At 45.9% G+C, this 27,983-nt stretch overlaps 1 protein-coding gene and 2 long non-coding RNA genes across 3 annotated transcripts; 1 reads left to right on the top strand and 2 right to left on the bottom strand.

The window, feature by feature from the left end:
• Nucleotides 1-838: 838 nt before the first annotated feature.
• On the top strand, nt 839-4,328 carry IRF2BPL (interferon regulatory factor 2 binding protein like). Its single transcript, XM_014869793.2, has one exon. It carries the CDS (start codon nt 1,381-1,383, stop codon nt 3,592-3,594), a length of 2,214 nt encoding a protein of 737 aa, XP_014725279.1. The 5' UTR covers nt 839-1,380; the 3' UTR covers nt 3,595-4,328.
• Nucleotides 4,329-10,220: 5,892 nt separating this feature from the next.
• LOC148223378 (uncharacterized) lies at nt 10,221-18,763 on the bottom strand. Its single transcript, XR_015804640.1, has 3 exons — nt 18,471-18,763; nt 14,094-14,293; nt 10,221-11,476 (listed from the first exon to the last, which is right to left on the bottom strand). It is a non-coding gene; the product is annotated as an uncharacterized LOC148223378 (long non-coding RNA).
• A 5,972-nt stretch (nt 18,764-24,735) lies between these two features.
• LOC148223377 (uncharacterized) lies at nt 24,736-27,775 on the bottom strand. The gene is made up of 3 exons (XR_015804639.1): nt 27,469-27,775; nt 27,269-27,378; nt 24,736-26,707 (listed from the first exon to the last, which is right to left on the bottom strand). It is a non-coding gene; the product is annotated as an uncharacterized LOC148223377 (long non-coding RNA).
• Nucleotides 27,776-27,983: the final 208 nt, after the last annotated feature.

Raw genomic sequence — 27,983 nt, 5'->3', positions numbered from 1 at the left:
AACCTTAAACACTTGGCAAACATGGCTGGTTTAAACAAATCAAAAGTGGAAGAGCTTCTGATGCAGTCACAGGCTTACAAAAACTGTGTCATTCTGTCACTGAGATCACTGAAAGAGAAACACGAAATCGGATATTAAGGCGGGATCCCCTATTTGCCTCAGCAGCCGGAGCGCACGGAAATCCCACCGACAGTCGCGGTGGCAGAAAGCCGCGCAGCCGTCACGGAAGCAAAGCGGGGCGAACCGCGGGTTTACAAAATCCCGAAAGCGAGACATCTGAACTTAGAAAGCGCAGTCAGGAAAAAAAAAAAAAAAAAAAACCAAACAAAAAAACCAACAACCAACCAAACAAAAAAAAAAAACAAACCCCACCGCCCACGGCCACCACAACGACGACGACGACTGTGCATGCGCGCCCTGGCCGCGGTGCCGCGCCGGGAGGCCGGCAGCGCGGCCGGGGAGGAGGGTGAGGGCGCGATCTGGCGTTCAAGTTTCCAAACATAGCCGGCAGCGCAGGCTGCCCGCGCCCCGCCGCGCTCCAGCTGCGGCCGCGCCGGGGAGCGCACGGGCAGCGCGCCGGGCATGCGCGCCCCGCGCAACAAGTGGGCTCCGCGCCGCGGCCGGGGGGAGGGGAGCGGGGCGCGGGCGCTCGGCGGTGACGCGGGGCCCCGCCCGGGTGCAGCCGAGCCGGGAGCACGGCGCGGGGAAGGGGAGGGGCGTCGCGGCGCGGGGGGAGCGCGGCGCGGCGGAGGGGGCGCGCAGCCACACGCGGCGGCGCGCAGCACCCCGCGCTCGGACTGCGAGCAGCGGCGAGGATGTGAGTGAGGAGCAGGCGGCGCCGCTCGCCACGCTGCTGCCGCCGCCGCCGCCGCTGTTGCTTCTCCCGGACTGGCACAGCTCCGCCGGCGCTCAGGGAAGCCGCCGCTGCCGGGACCGAACAGCTCCGTGTGTGTGTGCCCCTGTCTTGCTCGCGGCGGTGGATCAGCACGTACCGAACTGCAAGCTCACGAGGCAGCCGTGGCGGGTGGAAGGTGACCCCCCCCATCTTCCTCCGTGCACCTCCGCCTCCTCCCGGAGGAGGAGCAGCAGCAAGCGGAGAGCTAGAGAGCGCAGGGAAACAGAAGCGGCTAGAAGGCGACCCCCACCCAGCCAGCCCCCCGGAGGAGCAGTGGAAGCGTCTCCCACCCCACTGGGGCAGCAGCGGCAGGACCAGGTAGAAGAAGCCATCTCCGGCAGCAGGAGCGAATTAAGAGCAGACGATCCCCCTTCCTGAAACAGGCAACAGGATCAGGTACGGAGAGCCACCCACTCCTGCAGCCCAGGGGGGAAGACTGAGCCAGCCCCTACGCCGGCGGCAGGAGCTCCCCAGCCAGCAACACCATGTCCGCCGCGCAGGTGTCCTCGTCGCGGAGGCAGTCATGCTACCTATGCGATCTGCCCCGCATGCCCTGGGCCATGATCTGGGACTTCACGGAGCCCGTCTGTCGGGGCTGCGTTAATTACGAGGGCGCCGACCGCATCGAGTTCGTGATCGAGACGGCCCGGCAGTTGAAGCGGGCGCACGGCTGCTTCCAGGACGGTCGCTCCCCGGGCCCCCCGCCGCCGGTCGGCGTGAAGACAGTGACGCTCTCCGCCAAAGAAGCGGCGGCGGCGGCGGCCCAGCAGCAGCTCAACCATGTGGATGCCACCTCTAAGGCGGCCTCGGCGGGGCTGACCCAATCCAGCCTGGACCGCTACGGGCTCAGCGCCGCCGCGGCGGAGCAGCGCAGCCGCTTCGAGTACCCGCCGCCGCCGGGCAGCCTGGGCAGCAGCCATGGCGCCCGCCTGCCCAACGGGCTGGGGGGGCCCAATGGCTTCCCCAAGCCGCCTGAGGATGGGCCGCCGGAGCTGAACCGGCAGAGCCCCAACTCCTCCTCCTCCTCTTCTTCCTCCCGTCGCGGGGCGCACGGGGGGCTCGTGTCTGGTCTGCCACCGGGAGCTGCCGGCGCTCAGATGAACGTGCCCCCCAACCTGCTGCCGCAGACGCTGCTGAACGGCCCCGCCGCCTCTGGCGTGGCGCTGCCTCCGCCGCACGGGGGCCTGAGCGGCCGCGGCGGCGGGGGTCCCCCCGCTCCCTCCGCCTCTTCCCAAGGGGGCACCTGCGGCGGCGGTGCCGGGGGAGGCAGTGGCTCGTCCTCCGAGGCCTGCGGCAAGCGGCCGGGCTCGGTATCCAGCAGTGACCAAGAGCGGGAGCTGAAGGAGAAGCAGCGCAACGCGGAGGCGCTGGCCGAGCTCAGCGAGAGTTTGCGGAATCGGGCCGAGGAGTGGGCCAGCAAACCCAAGATTGTGCGGGACACGCTGCTCACTCTGGCCGGCTGCACCCCCTACGAGGTGCGTTTCAAGAAGGATCACGCCCTGCTGGGCCGCGTCTTTGCCTTCGACGCCGTCTCCAAGCCGGGCATGGACTATGAGCTGAAGCTCTTCATCGAGTACCCCAGCGGCTCCGGCACCGTCTTCTCCAGCGCCTCCGGTGTGGCCAAGCAGATGTACCAGGACTGTATGAAGGACTTCGGCCGTGGCCTCTCCTCGGGCTTCAAGTACCTGGAGTACGAGAAGAAGCACGGCTCTGGCGACTGGCGGCTCCTGGGGGACTTGCTGCCCGAGTCTGTGCGCTTCTTCAAGGAGCTGGTGGGCGCCGACATGCTGCCGCAGCCCTACCTGGACGCCAGCTGCCCCATGCTGCCCACGGCGCTGGTGAGTCTCCCGCGGCCGGGGGCCGGGGCCGGCGGGGCGCAGGGCACGGCCGCCGCCTCTAGGGGACCTGGCGGCGGCGGAGGCGGCGGTGGCGGCGGGGCGATGCGCAAGAGGAAAGCCTCTCCGGAGCCCTCGGACTCGGCCGAGGGGGCTCTGAAGCTCAGCGACGAGCAGCAGCGGCAGCAGTGGATGGCCAGCCAGAGCGAAGCGCTCAAGCTCACCATGTCGGCCGGGGGCTTCGGGGCGGTGCACGGCGGGGGCCCTCCGCCGCCGCCGCCCCTCGGGCCTCACTCCAACCGGACCACGCCACCCGAGTCCGCCCCCCAGAACGGACAGTCCCCCATGGCCGCACTCATGTCGGTGGCCGACACACTGGGCAATGCCCACTCGCCCAAGGACGGCAGCTCGGTGCACTCCACCACGTCCACCCGCAGAAACAGCAGCAGCCCCGTGTCGCCGGCCTCGGTGCCGGGCCAGCGCCGTCTGGCCTCCCGCAACGGGGACATGAACCTGCAAGTGGCCCCTCCTCCCCCCAGCACCCACCCCGCCATGGACCAAGTGCACCCCCAAAACATTCCGGACTCCCCCATGGCCAACAGTGGGCCCCTGTGCTGCACCATTTGCCACGAACGCTTGGAGGACACCCACTTTGTTCAGTGCCCCTCTGTGCCCAGCCACAAGTTCTGCTTCCCTTGTTCCAGAGAGAGCATCAAGGCCCAAGGGGCGACTGGCGAAGTCTACTGCCCCAGTGGAGAGAAATGCCCCCTAGTCGGTTCCAATGTGCCTTGGGCGTTTATGCAGGGCGAGATCGCGACCATTTTAGCTGGGGACGTTAAAGTGAAAAAGGAGAGAGACCCTTGAGTAAGAAATCCAATCCCTTCAGACTCCTGAAGATGTAGAATTGTGAATATAACAAACTGCAAAAGTTAGTCTTATGTATAGACATTATTTTCGTCGTATGTTTCTATATTTTGAAACAAAGGTATGTACTCTTCTTCATTTGAAGGATAGAGCTGGTTTTTGTTAAACAGAATATAATATTGTTTGGTTACTACATAATACCTGTTCTCATTTCTTTGGCAGTGTGTTGGCTAGGTACAAAGTTAATAGCCCTTAGCGATTACCTGCTGCTGGTGTGTATTTTTGTAAATGTATGCACTTCTCTGAAAGAAGAAGAAAAACACAAAAGACAAAAAAAAATTTTGCCAAGGCCAGTGTTGATGCCTAAAAAATTGCTACAAAAATGGTGACAGCTTACGTTTTACAAGCCCTGAGTGTTAGTCTTTCACTTTTTTTTTTTTTCGTTTTTGTTTTTTCGTTGAAAAACGGTGGGGTGGCTGTGGGGGGAGGGCATTTTTTGTTGCAAGTTTGTAAGGAAAATGTTTCAGTTTGTTTCTATTGATCTGAACGTTTTTAATCTTCATGTGTTTTTTGTTTTTGCTTTTATTGATGCACGGATGCTTTTGAACAGTAGAGCAAAATGCTGTACATGAGAAACATGCTCTGTTTGTCCTTTATACATTTCTGTAGTTAACAGAACACTGTAATGTGCCTTGGAGCTTAGTAAATTGTAATAAATTCAATTGATATTAATACTTCTTGAGTAGCAAGTTTTATTTTTCTCTAAGCTTAGGCATTATGCGCAAGCCATGTTGCCTTTTTCAAGGTCTCCATTATACCAAGAGTCTGCAGTTCGTTGTGATAATCGTGGCACTTGTATGCACATTTTCACTTATATGTAGTAAGCTGATGATGTTGATGGTGTTATCGAACTTACTTAAATCTTGGCACTGTGCCTATTTACATTTCACCTTTAAAGTTGCAGCAACGGTTGCTGACTAAGCATTTTCTATTTACTGTTCCTGCATCTCATTTCCTCCTCCCTTCTCCTCCCCCCCACCAGCTTTCCAGCTGCAAGCTGTTTGCAGTACAGGACGCATACATTGCCTGCCCAATTTAACAAGGCTTGAGATTTAAAATGAAGCCCTCTTTTCACAAAAAAGCCCCAGCATCACATGGTTAATAATTTTAGTTGATTTTAAGAGTGGTTGTCAAAGTTTGACATTAGCCACAAACTCATGGTAAGGCAGGACTGTAGCAGAGCAGAGCAATAAAAGGATAGCATGAAATAACAGCTTCTGCAGTTGGTGTTGCAGCTGGTGGCTTGCTACCCCATTTAGGCACCGGCTTTTCATAACTTGAATTGATGAACAGTTCAGGGGCTTTATTGGGTTTTGAGGCAAGGAAGCTTCCTTTAAGCACCGAAGTAAATGCTTTCTTTTTGACAATGATTATATGTGATTCTTTGTATAATTAACTATTCTGTGTGACATTGGCATTTTCTGGAGATAGGGGAGCAGTGTAATACCTGTTAAGTGATCAACAGGCAAAGTAAATAACGCAGGCCTCATGCTAGCTAGAAAATGCAAACAAACCTAATGTGAACTTTGTCCTTTCCAGTGAGGCCAATGGAGGAAAGAGGGGAAAACCAGAAACAAAACCAACAGCACTGCAGAAATCCCTTGCAGTTCGACCAGCAGAACATAGAGCTGTTCCAAACGCAACAGTATCATAGGTTATGAGCTCCTAGTTTTACTGTATAGTAAGGATCCACCTCTCCAAAGCCCCATACTTATATAAAGGAAAGTCTGAATGGCATTTGGTATCTGCTTTTGGTCTTAATACATACTTGATTTGTATTCCTGATGGGAAGGATGGTAGAAGCCTTGACACTCTATGCTTAATGTGCCTACAGATCTTTGCAGTCTTGTATAGATACACACTCTGGCTGTTTCATGTGTGCGGGAAGGGGGTGGGATTTGTTATGTTTTGAGATTTAGTATTTGGCATCACTATATCTGTGATTTCAGACAATGACTGTGTGTGTGTATATATATATTTATTTTTCTTCTGCCGAGTGATATATTAGTGCTTAAAAATCTCCAAACATAGTGTTCTTATGTAATGGATCAAAGAAGTAATGCAGAAAAAGAATATTTTGAGTTAATTGTTAGAGTCAGCCTTTATGATTTGTGTTAATTGTTGGATACAACTTACATGTTTTTTAGAGTATGGATTTGTACTGATCTTATTTTCAGTTATTTCTAAGCATGCAATTCTCACACAGCAGTTTATTTTTAAATTGTGAGATGGGGGGCTAACATTGTAAGCTCATGACTGGCAGAGAAAAAAAAAATTTACACATGGTTGAAATTCAAGTTTAAACTGAGGGACAAGTAATATTCGTGTGTGAATGCAACTGCCATTAAAAGAGAAGAACTACTGGCTATTCAACATTTAATTATACCACGGAAGCGTGAATACCCTAATTTATACAAACAGAACCACTCCTGTAATCTTTTAGTCCTTTATCAGTAGTTATAGCTAGAAAGAGACCCATTTGGTGGATTTTAAAAATTTCAAATCGTTTTTGAGAAGCTCTTATTTTTTGAAATGTAAGCCCACTTATGAGACTAATCAGTTTGATTTTTTGCAGGCAAAGGAAAGGTGCAGTAGACATAGGTGGAAAATAAGCTTGAAGTGAATTGTAATACTGCAGTTAATTAAAGTTAACCATAGCTACGGGGTGTTTGTTGTATGGAGGTTTTTTGTAACCATGTGACCTTTTCTTTTACTCTGGCTCATTAAGCAGCCAGTCTGGGCATATTAGCCAGCATTTCTTTGAACCCATTCCGTAGGTTTTTATCTTTCTGAAGATGTCCACAGCTGACAAACAAGTTGTAACCTTTTTTCGAGGAGGAAAAGGGAGCTGCTGAGTGAGTCTCATGCACAGAGATTCAGTTGCTTTCTATATTTTACAGTAGTGCTCCCATCCCCCATACTTGCCAGTTATTTAAGGTACAGCCCAATGTTTGCTTGAATAAATGATGAAAGTTAATTTATTTGTCCAGGTGGTCACTTATTGTGCTTTCATTCCTTCTTGTAATGGGGAAGTATTTAAATGGTTTATTTTCCCAGGGAGGGTTGTTGTGTTTTGCTTTTTTTTTTTTCCCAGTTAGATTATTCTTGACATTTATTTTAATAGCCTTGTAGCCTATTTTCTTAGAAATGGGTTAGAACATGTGTGTCACTGGATGTTTGTTTTTAAGCATTGGCAGCTGTGTGTGAGTTGGAGATAGATGTGTTTGTGCAGTGAAGAGCTGCTATGTCCACTTGGGGAAAATACTACACAGTTCCAACAGGAGCATGGGTTTACCAATGGTAACTAGTGTAATTTAATACAAACCTTGTTATCTTTTTTATTTGCTTAGCAATGTTGTGCATATGAGCATGCTCACCTCCCCGAACTAGTCAGGACTAACATTGTTTTGAAACTGCAATCTCTTCAAATAGGCTGGCTGCCAGCACAGCTTTGCAGGGCTGCGGCAGTCACTGGAAAAAGGGTTGTCTGCTTTTTTATGTGTCTTGTGAGCGGAGATTTTCTTCCCCTCAAGGGAAAGGGCTTTGTCTTTAGAGCTCTCAGGTTCCCAGCTTACTATGCTGTAGCTGCCTTGCAGCTTCCCTTCTTCCTAGGTCTTGCCATTTTCTTTTTTTTTTTTTTTTTTCGGTATGCAGTCATTCTCCATTCATTGTAGGATGGATTGTGTTGTGCATTAGCAACCTCTTTCTTTGCCAAAGTGACACATCCTGTAGATCTGCAGCAGAGTACTGAACTGTCACTGTAGTGCTGACTCTTGTAAGGCTATTCTTGAAGCAGAGCAGCTTCCCCCTTGGCGTTCAGCCATCAGAATCCATTACAGCACGCATTTTCTACCCAAAACATAGCTCTGTACCTACAGAGTTGTCCTTACAACCATCTCCCAGAAGACACAGAGGGCATGGTTATACCTTCCTGTATAGAAACTCGCACTGCTGGGTTTATCTTCAAAGTGTCTGAAAACCATGTAACCAAGCTTTTGTTGTTTCAGCCCCTGCCTCAAAACCTCTAATGCAATTTGGGAAGTGGAATGCCTCTGCTGATAGGGTGATGTGAAAATAACAGCATACAAGGTCTTTTCCCAGATGTATGTCTTAAAAGAATTAGGCATGTGTGCACTGACTGAGGCTACCACAGGGCTCCTCTGATGAGCCAGACAAACATCTCTGTCTCCACGTGTTTGCCACAGGGCAGCCCAGCCCCATGCTGCCACCCCTGACTGGAAGGCTCTGCAGGAATCCAGTTCTCCCTGGGAATGGACTTGCCTAACTCCATGAGAAGAAACATGGGAGATGACATGTAATTTCAAGTTTCTGACAGCAAACCCACTCTCTTTCAGCTATTCAGGGACCTGTAGGGTGAACAGCACAAGGGAGCAGTTAGACACGTGAATGGGAGGGGGAGGATGCTCACCAGAAATCTGTCTGGCCAGTACAGTCTGTGACTGGTTGGACTGGCTGAGCTACTTGGGGCTAGGTAGGTTCAAGATTCCAAGGTCTGACTGCAATGAACTTATGCCATGCTGGTATAAGTCTGCGTTGCTGAGAGTGGACGCAGCTACCCTGAAGTGTCCTCTCTCCCCCTTCAATGACACAGCCACACAACCCTGCCTATTGCCGGGTTGAGGCTGCATTCTCCTCGCTGCTGTGTGCCTTGCCTTCCCGAAGCGTCCTTGTAAGGTTTTTTGGAGGCGGTGGGTGCAGGGGTGGAGGTGAGGAAGGTCAAGCTTCTTAGGTTTCAGCTGATTTGGCATCCGCTCACAGCCCTCCCCGCCCTCCCCCCTCCCCCTGCTCGGCCATATGCACTCGCTGCTGCTTTTATGACCCTTTGCAAAGAAACCTTTAAGATGTGAACTGCTGCCAATAGCAATTTATTTTCAGGAAAACGCCCCCTTCCTACACGATCATCTTTAACAGGGAGAAGACTCTGGTTTTCTGCCGTCCCCAAAGACACTATAATGGAGAGCTGCGCCTATCTCTCTGGCTGGTACTGCTCTCCCGGCAGCACTGGGTGGTATGCCAGGCCACCCGTTCGCTCAAGTCTTCACTGGGGTATCTTTTTTTTTTTTTTTTTTTTTTTTTTTTTTTTTTTTTTGGCTAGCGCAAAGGCCCTTTACTTTGTTTAGGGAGTGGAGGCTGAGCCTGGCAACTCCACCGCAGCGTGGAGCGGCTTGGCACTGCTGCAGCATGGCAGCTTAGGCAGGGACTGAACCGAACTGAATCAAACCGGGCTGGGCTGGGGAGGGTCGCCAGGGCATGCAGTTGCCGCTGGGTTGGGCCGACCTAGACAGCCATGTGATTGCCTGCCTGTCCGCCTGCCCTCCTGCCTGCCCGCCTCTGCGCAGGGGTTGGGAATGGGGACATGAAACATGTCTGTGCAGCTTCAAGGAGCCGAGCAGAATTCCCCACTGTCATCATCCTCCTCCCCTCCCTCCCTGCAGGCTGCCAGAGGGGAGGGCTGATTACAGCTCCGCTATTGTTCAAGTAACCTACAAATGGATTTGCATGGAGGCAGGTTGGGAGGGGCAGAGGGTGGGATTTATTAGCAGCAGCTAAATTCGTCGGGATTACTATTAGACTGAGAGCTTCTCAATGGGAATGATCCCTGGGTGAGCGATGGGGTGGAGGGGAGGGACTGGAAAGCTCCTTTTCTGCAAATAGGTGAAGGGGTGGCTGACTGCAGCCGAGTAGGAGAGGCAGGCAGGGTGCAGCTGGCTGGGGACGGCGTTTCACCTCGGTTTAAACTGTAACCCTCTATTCCAAGCACGCAGCTCCTGGCAGCGCCGCTCATACCAAAGCCTTGACTCAGGGTTATCTGCATGCTGGGTAATAAGCAGCGTCACCAGAGGAATGTGCAGAGAAAGCAGCCATGCTGCTGCAAGCCTCCGCTCGCTCCTCAGGCAAACCACTGATTTAGCAGCCTGCTTCTGCTTCTGGGCTGCCAAAATGGCGAGGCGTAGAGGGCTTCTCCAGGGGGGACAGCCCCGAGTCAGTTTGAAGCCAAAACAGCGTTTTGCCCTTCCTTAAGCAAGTGCTTTTTATGTAAAGCTGACAGGGACTTTGCTAACCGTATTTGAGAACTGCGCTTAGGAAAGGGTGAAGCTACTCCTCAAGTTACCACATTAGTTCATCCATTTTCTAGATGGGTAATCTTAAGTGTTTGAGCCAGGGTCACACAGCAAACGCCTATCGGAACAAGGGAGACCATAGCCATTGGTTACTGCCCCAAATGCTTGTCTCCCTTCCTCTGGAATAAAAATATGTTGTTACAACAACTGTGCAGCTGAACTGAAAAGCGTTTGTGTGACACAGGTGTTTGGGAACAACAACGTTCAGTGCCAGGCCAGTTGCCTGTAGTGTGCATGCGTCTTTCACTCTGATAGCTCCAAGGCTGGAGGCTGTTGCTGTTCTTGCTGATGCAACATACAGAGGGCTGGGGTGAAGGAGAGTGCATACCTGTGTGTCAGAAGTAGGAGCTCCCCTTTGGCTATGATGGAAAGCACACCCCATCCAAATCAAAGACGGGACGGGGTTGCTGTGAATTGCTATATTCCGGATTATCTAAGGCAATCTTACTCTCCACTGCACACATCATGGCAACAAGAGACAAGATCATAGTGTAGCTCAGGTTTTCATTTGAACATGTCCAGACTGGCATACTGTTGGAGTAAGGACAATACACTTTTGTAGGTTTGATGTATGTAAGAGCTAGGGGCAAAATTAGGGAGGGAGTGGGAAGCCTGAAGATCTGGTCTGCTACTGGATAATACAGGCCACTGACTTGTAGGTGTTGGAAGTTTATTTGATCTAACTTGATATGCTAGACATTTTCTCTTAGAACTCTCTCAGTGTCTATAACTGATTTCTGTAAAATAAAAAGACAAAGTATGAAACATCCGAGATCAAAACAACTGAAAGAGCTCTTCCTGCAGCAGTAAATTTTGGAGTATTTTTTATTACTTGCTCAAGTATTGTTGATATTCTTGACTCCCTGTTACATATAAAGATAATTCCTCCCTGAAGAATTCAGACTGCTTTGATAAGAAGGGCCAGTTGGCACATTTATTGTATCCCATCTCCTGCAATGAAAGATTATGCTGTGTATCTTATCAAAAGGATGCAGCCTTTCAAGAGCTGTACCTTGCTAAGTGTATATACTCATTTTTGACAAACATTTGCTGTGGTTTTGAGTGGTTCTCTGACTCCAGCCCCCAGCTCTTCATCCTCCCTTCCAGCAGTCAACTTTTCTGTACATCCAACTATACTCATTCAGCTGTGCTCATTGCACCATTTCTGCTGGAGGGGAGGCAGCAAGAGGTGCAAGCATCAAGGACAGTATCAGTTGTGTGATCTGTGGATATCTAGTAACATTGTGCTAACAAGGACCCGTGGCCTAAGATAGATTCATTAGTCAGCAGCCTTGATAGAATGTCTACTGGCTTGTGTGACAGTTAAATAGCAGTAAGCAATGCAGAAATCCTCATGCTCTTTTGTACCTGTCTTTCCTCATGCTAGAACTGATGACAGCATTTCTTGAGAACTGTGCTGCACATGCTTAATACAAAGAGCAGCTCCTTTCAGGTTTTTCCGTGATTAGTTGCAGGTCTCTGCATAGATCTTCCATGTTCTGATGGTTGGATTTTTACAGTACATATTTTGCAAGTTACAGCTTGAAGCTTCCTCCTTGCAGAAGGTTCTGTCATTTGAAGGAACCCCACCCTGCTCTCCCTTGAAGATGTGCAATCATAGGCTGTGTTTGAGCATGCCTGGGAAGGCAGGTGCAGCCTGGCTGGATCCTCAACATTGCCTGCAAATAAATACTGTTTAAACAAATTGCACTGAAAAGAACATTCAAGATTCAGGTAATAATCAGGACAAGTTTTGCTCTGTAGTCTCCATTCTGTGCTTTTCCCATCCCCTCTCCCTCTGAGTTGTAACCCAGAATATATGACACGATCAGGTTGCTATGGAAATCATTTACAACACAAACTATATAACAATAAAAGTTCTTAATAGCACCTTTGTTGAAAACAGTAACATCAGGTTAAAGTCACTTTTAAAACCCCCAGATTTCCTTTCTGTTGTTGTATATATATTGGAGGACTTATGAAAAATTAAAGATTTATTTTCTAATATTTTAAGGAAAATAATGCTTCCAACATAGAATGTGTAAATACAGTTGTATTCTTCCTCATTTGACCAGCACAAGCATAGCTTTCAGATATGTCCTCTAACTCAGAAAAGATAGAAGATGCTTAAAGCCAATAAAATTCTTCAAACATTAGAAGCAAGGGATCAGATTAGAGCAAGGTTATTTCTCTGCTTGAAGAATGACCTTCATGCTCATGTCTTCATCCGAGTCTATGGGAACTGTAGGCTATCACCTGCTCCAAACCATTTCCTCCTCAGATGAGCTTTGTAGAGTTGCCTGATTCCTTCCCAGCACTCTGAGAGTCACCATATTTATATTACTTGCTACAAGCATTTAAGGCATCAGTCCTTGGCAGAACACACATCCTTACTCTCAGGGTCTTGTCCAAACTAAGTTGTAGAGTTTGATGGGGACCCATCCCATTACCACACACACTTCTCAATGATGTTCTGTTTCAGGGTTGTAGAGTCTGTGTACTGATACACCAACTTTTTTGATGCCTAAAGATGTCTGGGTCTGGATAGCTCTTTTACTAAGCTTCTTAAGCCTTTTTGGTTGTTGTTCCCTAAGGAATCCTGACAATGCAGTTACCAGAACTTCTTTTGGTTTTTCATTTGGTTCACAGTGGAGTTCCCACACGATTTAAGAGCATTTGGTTTCAATTCAACGTTGTATCACTCACTTACTACACAGGAGTTTCTCTAACTGCTGTGTTGGGCAGCTCCATGTCTCAAATGGCACACGTATCTGCATATGATGGGCACATACCTGTATATACTCCAGTGAACAATCCCTTCCCTTGTGCAAATTTGCATGTCAGCTGTGTATCGTTGGAGTATCCCTGCTCTCCAGAGGATCTTCTGTAAGCCGGTGTAGAACTAATAATTCTTCTTTACCTCTAGTAGCAAAATGCTGTCTAACATGAATTCATTCCCACCACGCCACTTCCTCCACCATGTTGCTCATGGAGGAATTCTCAGGGTAGCAATCCATTTAAGCTCTAGCAGCACACCCTGTGGAAGTCATTCCAAGGCTCTTTTCATCTCTGAACACACAGGTAGTGATGTTCGCTGGGTGTAAATGAGCACATTCCCCATGAATGTAATGCAGCCCAGATGCCATCAGAGTATGCTTCTGGAGCCAGTCTCAGCCTGGTCAGAGCAGGAGCCAAATAACTCAACACTCCCTATGCTGCATGGCCCTCCTTTGTTGAGGGGAGCTTTCCTGAAGCTACTCAATTTTAACCGTCTACAGCAGCAGCATTAGGCATCCAGAGATCCAGGTGTGCATGTGTGTTTTAACTCCATCAGCCCTGAGCTAAGGTGGCCTAAACCACCTTCTCTCAGTCCAGCAGTACGCCCCAGGCCCTGTGTACATTGCAGCAGTCTCTCCTGCTGAAGTGCAAGCTGCAGTTCGTGTTGCTTTTGTTGACTCTGCAGGAGGAGTGGCTGGTCTGCTACTGGTTTTTCACCAGCAGATAAATGACATTGTTGTCTTTCCTCCTCACAGCACAAGAGTCCGTTGAGATTTACCTACCTATAGGTTTTGCCAATATCTTTTATGTAGTTGCTCTGTTTTTCTCTTAGTGATACTGTCCATTTGTCCATCAATGTGCTTCATGGTGCACAAACTTATGGTATACTTTCCCCAAGGATTTCTCTGTCTCAGGGTCCCAAGTCCATTCAGTCAGCAGTTTGTCCCCCTTTGAGCATATCTGCTTTCTGCAGCACGGCGAACTACACAAATTCATCCATTAAATTTGCTCCCACTACTAAGTCTTCTCTGTAATTCCTCTGGCTCCTTCTCTGCTGGGTTTGATGATTTTACATAGTTGGTTTGCTCCAGGATCACGGGTCTTCAGGAGAGGCATGTTACATTTAGCAAGTTGTTTTAGCAAAGTTATTTGTGATATAAGCATAGCAACTCCTACAAAACATTTTTTTTCTTTTTGGGAATTTGTGAGGTTAAATTAGATTTGTGTGACAAATACGCATGATGAAAGGCCGTGAGTCATTGTTCACTTGAAAGTGATAGATGTCAAGATTAGAATGAAGTACACCTTACTTGGGACAGAAGAACTACTGTTTTTTTACCTTCAGAGCTTGAAATATGTATCACAGAGTTCACAAAATATTCTGAGTTGGAAGGGACTCACAAGGATCTTCAAGTCCAGCTCTTAAGTGAATGGCCCATACAGGGATCAAAACCACAACCTCAGGGTTATTAGCACTGTACTCTAACCAACTGAGCTATCACTTACAGATACACTTACATTCTTGGCCTGCAGGACTTTCCTGTGCCTCTTACAAATTCCTGAGCTTACAGAGGTGGTGCTGAATTGCTTCTGTATATACTTCCTTCTAGAAATGAAATTGCTGAGTGTTGAAAGGGAGGGTTGCTGTCAGGAAAGATCAAGAATTGGAAATGTACCTCTTTTGGGATGTGTGTCAAGGAGATCTGGAGATCCTTAACCTGAAATAGAGGATGAAGTAAGAACAAGTGCCAGTGGCAAAGGCAAGAAAAGAAAATTATACAAACTCTGTCCTTCAGCAGGTGGGGATGAAAAGGAAAGAGAGACATGCAGAGCCTTCTAGGTTTAAATGCTTGAGAGATGCTCTGAAGCTGTTGTGATCGACAGACACATAAAAGCCAAATGATTGCATAGGTATGAGCAGCAAAACTTTGCAGAGCAGCAGAGGCACTGGAAATAAAATTAATTATAGTTGACCAATAGGTTGTGAGGTGGAGAGTCCCTCATTATCAATTTGTAGATGAATAAGAAACAAAGAAGTTCCTAAAATGAGAGGCAATAGATAATGAGAAGTAAGGTTGTCGCAAGATGATGGTTCTTAAATGTGGATCTTGTCAAATACCTTGGTGGTCGTTATTGTTATATTCTTGTATCAGCCAAAGATGTGCAACACAGTTTTTAGAAGACAAAGACATGGTTATATTAGAAATGCTTATGATTTAAATCTAAAGTAGAGAACCAAGAGGAGATGTTGAAATGTTTGAAGTGCTATTTGAGCATAAAAAAATCAAACCAGTGGGACTTGGCACACTGCAGATAGGTGAATAATCCAGACAGTAGCAGGTTTTATTTATGTCATATGCAGTCGTGCATGCTGTGAGGAAATAATTTTCCAAAGTGTATTGCCTAGTTTTATTAAAGATATCAGGGTATTTGTGGGGAAGTTCTGATTGCCACTGGATAACTTATTGGAAGCTCATGTCTGTAAAATGGGCATCTGATCAGAAAGGGAATGCCAAGATACATGAGGAATGAAATGCTGGAGCTGTGTGGAGCTTCGTACTGCCATGACAGGAACCAAGATCTGCCCTTACCTGAAAGAGTATTGGAAACCCCATCTGAAAAATTATAATGAACCGCTTAAAGGGGTTTGGAGATAAGCCCATGAGAACAGTTAGAGACATGCAAAAATGTCTCTGCATCACAGCAGAAGTGCAGTTATTGTTTATTTATTTTAAAGCTAAAGCCCCTTAGTATGCATAAGACTTTGTAGACAAATAGGACAGGTCTATGCCTGAGGAGTTTGCCTTCTGAGCAAGACAGAGCACAGCAAAAGGAAGCAAACCAAAATTAATGTGTTGGTACATGTGCAGAGCAGGGAGGCAGCATGAGGCAGAAAGAGCCATGGGAGAGGAGAGGTCAGGGTCAAAGGTATCACCAGAGCCCTCCCAGGCCCCTCTGGTGTTGCTGTGGTGAGAAAAGCTTCTTGTTTCATCTATGAGGTGTGACCTGTCTGCTTACGACTGCAGTACTGTAGGAAATACCCTCCAGACTCCACAAATGGTTTGCACTGGCTTCTTTTTCCACATATTCAGATGCTTTTACAGCAGCTCCATATTTGTGTGCTTGGAAAAACAGCTGCATTGCACAAGCAGCAAAAAAAATTTCAATTTTAATTCAAAAGCAAATTTTGGGGGACTTGTGTTGCTATGCTTAAATATTCATGAACTCAAGATTTCATTTCATACAAATGAATTTTAAGTTGAATTCTAAACATGAAAAAGGTATTATTGCTCATTTTATTATAAACTTCATGCTAGGTTACCAAACATGATACAAAATCGGTATCATTTCAGATGTGTAATTAGCCAGCATATCAGTAGACCTAGAAATGTTCATCAAATAATCATTTTGAGTGATGAAAATCTTGAGTATTTTCTAATCCAGTTGCAGCTAATTTCAGAAGAGAAGAAAATAATATTAATAGAATATATTTTTTGTTGCATATTACTTGCTCAGTTCTAGCATTATGTATGCAAATCAGGTAATTTTATTCCTAATTGCCTGATTTGCATGCATAAATGTAGGTTGCACATGTGCAAATGATTTCATTCAAATTTAGTATATGCCTAATATGTAAAGTGGCTGAAAACTTGAATCTATGTATCTGAATAACTCAGAATTTTCACTTAAATTAAAAACAAAATTTGCCACCACCTTTGGAGGTCAGATGAAGCAGATGCCTTCTTTGGATGATTTTTCAGGTGCAGTAACCCTGGAGTTGTAAATTTTTCTAGAGAAATGAGGAATGATGTGAATGCCCAGTGAGAGAAGTAAATAAAAAGGTTCCTGTTGCTTTAAATGCCATAAGAAAATCACAGAAAAATGTGACACTTGCCAAGTGGAAGAAGACAGAATCACTCAAAAGAAAATGTGGCTTTCGAAGTCTTAGATGTTTATCAGACAATGAAACTTAAGATGAAAAGTGTGAAAATACAATACTAAAATCTAAGTGCATTAAAAACTCTTTCAGGTAATATCATGGCTATGAAGGGAATTAAGTTGACAGTTCTTGTGAATGAAGTTTTGCGACTTTAGAAGAAGGAGATCCATGAGCAAAGGATAGAAAAGCCTCATTTGTTCTGCCATGCCATGCATTTCACCTCTGATCTGGAAGATAAAGAAGATCCAGACTTGGAAGATTAGCAGAAAAAAAAACCCAAAACAACCCAGGCTCAAGAGCCTGTTTTGTTATGAGTCTTTCTGAGGAGCTCCCAGTACTGGGATCGAGTGTGTTGTCACCAGCAGTTTTCATAATGATGTGGAAGAGCAGGAAGTGTCCCTGAGGAAGGGAACTAAAATTACCAACAGCATTTTTACTGTGGCATCAGCTGTAGTCTAATAAACAGTGGTAGGCTGTTTTTTCCCTATTACTCAGAGCTCCTCTGCAAGCTTAATTTGCATACACATGGGTGACAACTACTGCTAAAATAAGCATGTAGAAAAATTGGAAGCAATTTAGAGGCACATATGGACTCACAATTCCAAATTCTCATTCACACTAGTAAGAAGTGCAAGCAGGGTCAAAACAGGTATGATATATGCTTCTTCCAATGTTCTTTCATGCTGGCAAGAACTCTAAAAAATTATGGGTGTAAATTAGAATTTGGCACAAAATTCTTTTCTGTCCTTCTAAGGGCTGGTCTGTCCTAGCCCTGCTGACATGAGTATGGTACAGATGATTTCTGACCAGTGTAGCTATGCTAATAAGAATTTCAATGTGTCGATGTGTTTATAATATCAAAGGCATGCCTTTCTTGGAAGAGGTTATTTGACTTGAGAGAAGGAGACAAGATGGAGTACATCTTACTTTCTGTAGGAATACACAGCAGCAGGCATGGAGGGGAAGGTAAGGAGGGTTGCCAAGCACTTTTGCATGGTGTGTCTGGAAGCTTGTGCTCTAGGTGGGAAGCTGTATGAGAGCTGGGGCCAGAGCTCTTTCAGTCTCCTCCCCTAGTGAGCCTGTCCCATGCACAAAAGCATGGCTCACCTGTAGAAGCATATTTGTGGTGCTTTCACAGGTTACCTACCCCAGAGAAGTGCTCCCTAATGCAAAGTTGACTTTGAGCTCAATATTTTTGCTCCCAGGCATACAAAATGGTTTTGATTTAAATGAGAATCAAACTCACCTTTTTCCTCCTGTTCTATCAGTGGGAGAGAAAGCACTGCTTGACTAGCTGTCTTACTTCTTTGTTTATATGATAACCTCATCAGAGCAGCACATGTAGAGGTCTGTACAAAAAAAAAATAAACCCAAACCCTGGGCTATATTCCCAGTTCACTCTCTGAGTGTTTAGCTAAAGCAGAACTTCTGTTGGACAGGTGCTCTGTTGTTTGACTAAAGACTGTTATTTCTACTTATTATCATTTCATCATAGAGTAAAAAGACACTTTCTGTTTTCCAGTTCTTTGGTATGAGTGAAAAAAACTCCAAGATAGCCTTGGAGATTGAAGGGTTCTTGTTTTTTTCACAGAATGGATATAGCTTGAGTAGTATTAACTTCGTTCTCTCAAGAGCTTCTTGCTCCTCCCCAGTTTACTGTTCAGGACCAATTCCATGCTTGAGCTCTATTCTGAGTCTCATTTTGTGTGTTTTCTGCACCTGAGGCAATTGGTGCCTGTTGCAATGCAGGATTTGGGGGTGGGCAGCAGTCCTGTGAAACTGAGCTGAAACTGCAACTCTGTCTCAGCAACACAGAGCTTAGAGAACAGTTACCACAGTTCAATGGTGACCAGCCCAGGGAGAGGAGAGGGGAAGGGAGGCAAGGCAAGGCAAGGCAAGGCAAGGCAAGGCAAGGCAAGGCAAGGCAAGGCAAGACAAGGCAGCACATCACATACCTGGTTACCTGAGCCATCTTTTTCCACAAAACAAGGCCTCCATGAAGGGCATGACACTATAAGTGCACTAGGACAGGACAAACTCATACCTGAATCCCCGAAGGGGAAGAGCATTTGCACTTGCACTGTTCATCTTTTTGTTGTTGCCTGGGAGATTACTGTAGTTTCTTGACTCAGATCTTGTGTTGCCTCATAGTACATTTTTACAAAGAGATACAGCTTTTTCCTGGTTGCCTCTTCGCCCTCTTTTTTGTAATCCCTGCTTGGCAGCTAAAGTGGTCTAACATTTTATGTAACTGGTAGCAGAAATGATTGCCAAGGAATGAATTGTTTTTTGAGAACATCCCTCCCCTTAGGTTAAATATAGGTTGCAGCATCCCTGTATTATGAAAAGATTGGAAAACATTTACATGCTGGAGTATTTTCTGCTTTGTAGTAACAGAGTAAGACATTCACAATTGTGAATATCATACCTGCAAAAACAAGTTTACTCAGCCTCCATCTTTACTCTATTTAGTCCTTATACTAAAATGTTTCCCTTTTAAATCAAATTCTCTAGCCCTTGTGTTTATTACCTTGTGATGTGCTGTTGCCTACAGCATACTGGTTTATTATCTTGCCATGTTCATTGTGGCACTCACATTGGTTTTGTACTGCAAAATTGCATAGGATGGTGGACCAAGAATATCCAATCCTTTTGGTTATAAAATATGAAAGCAAATCTGGAGAGGTTTTACTGCTACAAAAATTTAGATCTTTATTGTGTTGTTGTTGCCAAAGTATTTGATTTCAAACACATTTACAGTTGCCATAAACTCTGCTTTGTAACCTGAAATCATCTGTATCACTATGATTAAAATCTTTAAATTCAGAAAATGGTTAAAATTCAAATTGGAAAATAAAACTTGAGAAACATTTAGCCTTGCTAATTCTAGCACCATCTCCATATCTTTTCTACATATACACACGTATGCACATGCATTCCCAATCTTGCATATACATTTACAAACTCACACATTCACTAGCTCAAACACACATTTACAGGCGCTCTCACACACAGAATGTGTTCTGCAGTATAGCTGGTACACAGGGTATTTTTGAAGACAGAACAAGATGACTGTAAATTGACACTTCCACCCACTAATGAAAAAAAGCCAAGAAAACCTCAGCAGAGAATGAGTTTTATAATTAATGCTGAACAATTTTCATTGACAAAGCAAAAAGAAGCAAGTGGATGGCTGATTTAAATGTTGAATGATTAATGCTCAGAGAGGCGGCTGAGGAAAAAGACAAATTCAGGAGCAACTATGGAAATTTATGTATGAGAGAGTCAGCACCATATTCTGATCTCAGTTACACAGTTGTAAATCTGTTATCTTAATGGAAGTATTCGGCTTTTATATTTGCATAGCATAAGTGAAAATAGAATTTAACCCAGAATGCGTTTTCGATTGTGTATTTGCATGACTGAAAGGGGAGAGATGCGTGTGTTTGTATGTGATAAACTGCAAATACATGAGACTTTTTGTATCTCTTAGTAAGAAATGTAGAGAATGAATATGTGTGTGATTGTGTACGTGCGTACCAGTTGTGGGGCTGTCTGACAGTGAGTGGGAGGGTGAGAACGTGTTTGTTCCTAGACTCTGTGGTTGAGTGAAAATGGCTCCTGGAAATGCCATTTCAGATTAGAGAGCAACGGCTGGAGAGGTGGATATTTCATTATCTTCTTCTTTGTGTGGTGTTTTGGAGTTGGTAATGTGAAAGCAGAGCTATATATAATCTGGTCACACATGTGGTGTCTTTGAGATTTATAGTGCCTGCTAATGCCAGAATCTTTGGGGTGTTTCACTGTGCTAAGCAAAATGCCTCAAAGACCAAGGCAATACAGACCCCTCCTGACTTTTCTCATGTACTAACAAAGAAGAAATTCTCCTTCCTACAAGACGCCCAGTTTTATTCCTAAATTTGTATGTGATGCCCGTCACAATGTAGAGTGAATGCTGTCTCTTGTCCTTGCCTTGTGAAGTGGGGCAAATCCCCACCTGCCTTGGGAGTGTGTGTGTGCTGGGACAGGAGGGTGTGGAGGTCACAGGCAGTAGTTTGCTGTGTGCAGGCATCTGAGATGCAGAGGCTATATTTTTAGCTGCTCCACATTCTCTCCTGGCTGGGAAATGATGCTGAGGAGTTTATTGCCGTAAGGATGTGCCTAGAATACCAGGCAGCCTCAGAAATTTACTGTGCCGCAGAGCCCTGACTCAGTGCTGCTCTGTGACTTTTCTGTGTTGCTTCTGCGCTGGAAAGAGAAGAAATGGTTCCTTGTGTTCCCGGCTGCTGCTGGCACTGCAGGGACAGCTGCTGTGATTTACTGAGAAGCCCTGTTGCAGGGAATGACAGCAGCTCCGCATTTGGCTAAACTGTAGTTTGCTTGGTGAAGCTGCTCTCAGATTTCTTCACAAATTTACTCTACATTTTTGCCTGAACAGTAGGAATAATCACATTCTGCCTTTGATTTGTGAATTTCCCAAACATGTCTATAATGTCTCTGCAAGTATTTTTTTTGCAGCTGTGCACACTAAATGTTTCCAAAATATGAGAGACTTTTCACAGGTAGTTTCTCTATAGGGCATTTCAGGGGAGAACGGGGAGACATGGCCATGGGTGGATTTCTGTACACCTGGCTGTGAGGGAGGTGGACAGCCAGCCAGAGAGAGGTGAGAATTTGATAGGGATACTCCCCGTGGTGAATCCTGTAGGAAAAGAAATAACAATCATGGTCCGTCTCACTGGTGAGGGTGCACCTGCAGGTTTGAAATGGTGGTTTCAACCTCAAAACCCACTTTAATTGTGAGATCCAGTATATTTACCAAGTTAAATTTTATATATGAAAGATCTGCAACTGACTTCTTGAAAATCTAAATTCTGAGGATCCCAACTTGTCCCTTACAAGTCCAGTGAAACAGCATAAATGCTCGATGAAGAAAATGATTTGTACCATCAGATTTTTTTAGAAACAAGAATGAGATACCCCAAAGAGCCTGAGCAAGATATTCCTAAGTCCATCTGCTTGAGAAACACGGTAAGACCCCTTGTATTCGCTTGGGGTTTGGCTGTATTATATTCCACAAGAAGTAGGCTTTCCTCCATTTTCCAACCTAAACGATTCTGTGAATCTATGATCGCTGCCCGAAGGAGACTGAAAATAAGGAGCTGACACTCGTCTGCTCTTGCTGGATCCCGAGCTCTGCTGGAGGCTCCCTGCTGCCCTCTTGTTGCTGGAAATGACACTGAAAATACGCGCACTGTTTTCGCATTGAGATGGGAGCTTGACTAATATTCTCACATTTGGGGGAAAATCGTAGACCTCACATAGGAATGTCTGGCTCATTGCTTTGGCATCCGGAATAACAAATACGGCAATCGCGGCTGGAGTGCCTAGCGCTTGTCTGAACTGCCGCGTACTCAGAAACGCGAACACGACTGAGGGGCAAGATCGAGAGAGGATTGTAGGCAGAGGCAATACATTTTTTCAATTTTTTACGCTTGCAAAATACAGATGAACTTTCAGCCATACAAGCTCTCCCATCGTGTTTACTTTTCCCACATGCTTGCTTTTCTAATGTGCTTAGGGCATCGCGACTACTGCTTTAGTAAATGATAGAGACTGAGACTAAAGTGATGAGTGTTTTTGAAGCAGCCCCGCTGAACGCCACACACACAAGGCTTGAAGCTGCTCTGTATGGGTGATTCTGTATTTTAATTTTGTATTATTCATTCTTTGCTTTCCTTAGATCACTAGTACTCTGACATTGTTGTCAGCCTCGTATTCATGAAATTTATTTGAAATAGTTTTTGTGACTTGCAGCTCAGTTCCTGCTTGGTTTGCTGGTTGGTTTCTCTTCTGAAAAAAAATCAAATTGGATTCTAAATTGCTCCTTGTTTGCAACGACTAGTGGCTATGAATGGGATACAGAGAATGAACTCTACTCTGTCCAGTCATGAATGGTAGCCAGGTCAGGGCTGAGCTGCATTGGCAGGAGGCAGTGATGTGGGAAGGTTGCCCTGCCATTATCTATTCTGTAGACAAGCAGCGGATTTAATTCTCAGAGGATCTCAAGCCTATAATAAAATCTCAATGAGAACAAAAAATCCTGACCCAGAAGGCAGTGGCATGTTCTACTTGTCCTCCATAGTCGTGGGTGTAAGTGTGGCTGTGCATCAAGGGAGCTGTGTGACAATTTTGTGGAACCTGTGTATCCAGAAGAAACCCATCCCCCAGTGTTCTGCTGGAGTCACTGTGAGGTATATATTTATACTGCTAGCGAAAAACAGAAGGAAAAATGAGAGTGTCTCTAACACATGTAATCTGCAGAAAAATACGCATTTGCATGTTGGTTTTAAGCAAGGAATCTGCTGCTAAGAGAATAGCAGTGTGTATGCCTTTTTCCTCTTGCTTGCTGTTTTCCATGTTTCATGAACATGTACTGAAAACCTGGCATTTTTCTCGAGTTGGCACTGCTGGATGACCTCATGCACCTATTTGTCATCTCAGCAGTTTCAGCTTCAGTGTTCTTCCTTAGATTCATTAAGAAAATATTTAGCATCCGAAGAAAGGAAGCACCGTGTGGCCTGCTGTGCTCCCTACAGCCAGGCCAATAAAAACAGAGCCCCAGAGCACTTTCTGAGGGTGCAAGGGTGACTCCAGGGCACTTCTGTTCCCTTGGAAACAGGAGAAATGGGTCACATCTGCAAAAAGTGGCCCAGCCCTAGTCGTGATGACCTTCTGCATTTGAGGATGTTTAATAGGGTCTTTGCAAGATGATTCACTTTAAAAAAAATCTTGCTTTCTAATAAATCATGCAGTTTAGACTGAGAGACTGAGATGAAAATCTGCATTCCCTTTAGTTTGGGGTTCATTGGGGTTTTCCCCTACAAGTCTCTTTTTAGTCACATGTGCAGAAGCTTGTTATCAGAAAAGCTGCTGGGGACGCCTGAACCTTTTTGTTCTAATGTAGGATGTGCCTGATTTTTCATTGAAGAAAACAAAATGGAAGCTATTATCTGAAGGCAGCTTTCATCGTAGCAGCAAGGCAGGGAGCAGCTCAAGTATAATAAGACAAAATGTGAGACAAATGTTGCCTCCTCCGAGCCAGCATCTGACCTCAACAGTGAGCGCCTTCCGCTAAGCTGGCTGTTTACAGCCCCCGCTCCGGCATCCATCTTGAGGTTTGTGGGACGTTGTTTTTGTTCCCATCCCTCCATCTGATCAGCACAAGCAACATATATTCCTCTGTCTTCAACTCCGACCCTGAGGTATGCTGACATCTTGATTTCCTCCCCTCCTCCACCTCTCCCAGCCCAGCGAGGAAGCTGGGAGAACAATTTACAGCGAACGAGCAGGCCTGGAGCCAGGGAGTCACCCTGCTGCTGTGGGAGGAAAGCTACATTTGGGAAGTGAGATTTTCCTCTGTTGCTGAGGCCTGGGTGTGCAGCACCATCTCCACTTGACTCTGCAAAGCAAAATAACTCAGTAGTATGAGCTTGCCTTCTTTTTCTCCCCTCTCCTTCTTCTCCCAAGGAAAAAGTCACCAAGTGCAGCACCGTGAGCTGATTCAGGCAACGGGTGTTCCAGTCCAGAAAATGGGACTGGGAGGAGTGATGGAGGAGGGGTTGCAGACCATGCTGCTGACCTGCTGAATTATGACTTTAATGCAGTCACTTTAATAACTTGCTGTAGCTCCAACCACCAGATGCAATTTATGGCAAAGCAGGCGCCTAGGCATTTTTCTTTCTGTGAAGACTAAGCAGATCTCTGATTACCACCCCCTCCCCCCAAACCATTACCTTCCCCCGCTTGCTCTGCTAATGGAAAAATGTTATGTGTCTGTGTGCTTTTTCCCCAAGCCCCGTTTTCAGGAAATGGTGGAGAATGAGAAACTAACACAAGCGCGCATACATGCTTTTGCAGGAAAGATTGCTTTAACTCCATTCTTTAACCACGCAAAATTCCTCCTGCTAGCAGAATTGCCAGTTCTTTTTCTAAAACCTTACAACCTCAGCCAGATGCAGGGCAAATTCCAGGACTGATTTGTCGGGAAAAAGAAAGACCCCTCCCTCCATCTGACCAAAATCATCTGAAGTTTGAGTGATTTCATTGCACAATACAAAGCCTGCAGCCCTTTAGATCTCCCTGCTGTAAAGAAAGCTTGAATATAAGAGAAACAAACAAAAAAGGTGAACCTGGGAATGATGAATAGGCAAACTGAACTCAACTTTTAATTTTGTATTTAATGTTTGTGTACAATAGATGGGTACATTGAGAAAGCAATGTACAGATAGGCAGCAGATTCCCCGCCAGTTCTCCTATTTTAAAGACCCATTCATTTTCCATTTAAGGGATGAATTCTTCCTCCCACTCTCTTCTGCTCTCTCTTTTTCTGTGATTTGCATGATCGTTTGCTACATATATTATGAATTACTGTTTATCTTAGTCCAGCCTGTAAAGCAATTTCCCAAATAAATTTCAATGGATCAATAAATTCAGATTCTGTATTCTCTTCTAAATTGAGGGCAAGAAAAATAGTAAGACAAAGTAAATGTTTTCTTTTTAGCTAAATGGAACAAAAATCCGAGTTAAACACATATGTCTATTTCTGAATTCTTAGGGCTCGCACAGAAGCCCTGTGATTCAACTGTTTTGTATCTTACTTTTGATTTTCTTTTCCCTTCCTGAAAAAAAAAAAAAAGTGTACTTGGAACTGTGGCCCTGAGAAATGGCATGTACTGCTTTGAACCCACTGAAAGGGTGTCTATACAAGGACTAGCAGATAAGTCCTTCGTGACTGTTAAATATTTATCAGCAAGGCAAATTCCTCCTAGGTTACAGCAAGTACAGTTTGGAATGACCTGTCTATGTGCTTTCAAAAATGAGCAGCAGATTCCTGCAAAACATCCATCTCTTCATTCAGCTAGGATGTTTTCCTCTCAAGCTTTGAGATAGCTTGATTAATATGTAGCATATATGGCAAATTTCTTAGGAAAAAAAGTAGTAACATATGGGAGCATTCAAGTTCCAGAAAGAAGGATATAAATTGGACATTTCCATATGGGTTCAGTCTGATGTGTCTGTCTATCTGTGTTTACAGTGACCTGCCCTGATTGTACCAAGATTGCATTACTGTCTCCAGTACTGCAAGATACACCTGCAAGCACACACTCGGCCACACGGGTATTTTTTTTAGGTGTGATGAGTTGTCTTTGAGCAATTGAATTTATCTCTGCTTACTACAGAGGCAGCTGAAACCAGATTCCAGACTTTCTGAGGGTTAGAGTTAGGTGAAATGAATCTTTGCTCAAGCATTCAACCACAGCTCCTTGGCTTGTGCCGTTAGCTTCCTGAATTCCCAGATGACTTCCCACCACAGCTTAGCCAGGCCTGGAACTGCTTATTTTCTCAGAAGGGATGAGGTGAAATGCAGTTAGCTCAGCGAAGCCAATGGCATTTAAAAATTATATTTAAAAGTATGTATTTGTAGTCTTGTTTTTCAAATGTTGTTGCAAATATGCTTAATTCTTAACAGGCTCAAAATACTCTCTCCAGTTGTGATGTTTTTAAGAAATCTGTTGAAACGTTTATCAAGCTATAAGGAAAACCGCCCAAGCAGTGGTCAGTAAGTCAGTAGTACGTGTGCAGAATGAAAGTAGGTGCTGTCGTGCGCTCCTGCTGCCGCCGGGGCAGTGCCCAGCCCAGGGACTCCTCCAGTGGGAGCACGGCGCCTTCAAGGCCCCGGAGAACCCGCTCTGGCCGTGTCCCGGCCGTGCTGGCTGCGAGGCCGCTGCGTGCTGCCAGCCTGCCCAAGGTGGCTGTGCAAGAGCTGAGGCACAGGCGAGAAATTCGGAGAGCAGCCACGAAGTTGTGAGGAGGTTTTTAATGGTGCTGCATGTGACTGCAGGTACTTGGTGACACCGGAGCTCATTCTGGAGACTATTCTGATTCTGCTATGTTTTTCTTTTTTGAACCTGGCCTTTGATTAAAAATGCCTCGCTTCCAGCTCGCATTGCCTTTTAAATGGCTCTGTAAAGCCCTCTCGCGGTTCCCAGCTCACATCAGAAGCAAGGCTGGAAGTGTTTCACTGCAGAATAAACATACGGGCTGTAAATCCTATGATTCAGAAGATCGCCTGCAGTATTCCTCTCCGCTGTTGCCATAGGTAACCGAGCTCTGCAAAACACCATTTACCCTGGAATGCAAGGAGACACGGAGCTCAGCAAGGGCACTCCGGTTAACCCTTTCCTAGCAAAAAAAAAAAAAAAAAAAAAATCCGTCTGGTGATCCCAGCCGAAACTCCTCTCTCATGCGTGTAGGTTCACACACAATAAACCCGCACCGCGTACCTTGAGGCAAATTACCCGCACAGCGTGGCCTCAGACGTGTGCACATGCACCCCTCGGGAATGGCGGGTTTCTCTGCGGAGAGCAGAGCCCGGCACCGCTGGCAGGGTGTTCTCGGGACTGCTGACTCACCGGGGCTGTGTGGCGCTCAGCCTCGGCCGGGAGCCCGCGGGACGGGTTAAACTGGCACCACATGAAGGAACTGAAAGGCAACTGAAAAAGGCTGGCCCGGTCTGCAGTCCAAATCCAAGGTTTGTGGAGGGGTACTTGTCAAATTACTTAAAACAGAACCTTAGAAAGGAAGACTTTGAACTCATACTCGCCACAGAACTTTTTGGGGTTTTTTGGTAGCTAGCAGGGGACCCCTGAGGTTTACAAGGTTTTGCCAATGCCATCTAAGGGCGACTTACCAAGTCAGACGCTGAGTGCAAGTTTAACACTTCCTTTCTGCCTCAAGCTTCTATGCATAAGTCCAGGCACTTTAAACATCTCATGGTCTTCTACTCCATTGCCTGAGGCACTGAATGAGGACAATCAATAGTTATCTGCAGTTTAGGAGAACAGGGGCAGAAAGTGCCCCCCACTTTTTCCTCCTCTAATTCTGACCTACCTGTGGGCTAATGTGGATCCCAGCAGAACAGGAGGTGAAGTGAGGTACTATGTCTGAACAGTATTTTTTTGCCACAGCCACAGCAGTAATGCTACCCAGAGAGCAGGTAGCAGCATATGCTCTGCCTTTGCCTTTTTTCCCACATGAAGCTGAGGATTATGTGTGTGAAAAGTGAATTCATAGCCCTGTGTTCAGGCAGGGCTTAATTTATACTGCAGAGAAGCTGCAGTTGAGACTGAAGACTTGTCTCATTTTTCAGTTTCACAAACCCTGATACAAGAGCCTAAATATGTTTTCTTCCAAACCACTGCTGTCTCCTTTCTCATACTCCCCTCTGCAGTTCAATGCATGCACAGATACACACCACCAAATTGTTTTTTTCTTTTATGACACAGTATTGCTGCAGGGTCATCTACCTATAGGTAAAAATGCAAAATTCCTGCTCTGAAGTGTTAACAATGTTGGTTATTTTTACATCAAAAGTCTGATGGGAATACAGAGAAGTCAGGAAATGT

The sequence above is a fragment of the Sturnus vulgaris genome, chromosome 6, assembly GCF_052056855.1.
Source record: "Sturnus vulgaris isolate bStuVul1 chromosome 6, bStuVul1.hap1, whole genome shotgun sequence".
Classification (NCBI taxonomy): domain Eukaryota; kingdom Metazoa; phylum Chordata; class Aves; order Passeriformes; family Sturnidae; genus Sturnus; species Sturnus vulgaris.
This window is presented reverse-complemented; position numbering and strand designations above follow the sequence as displayed.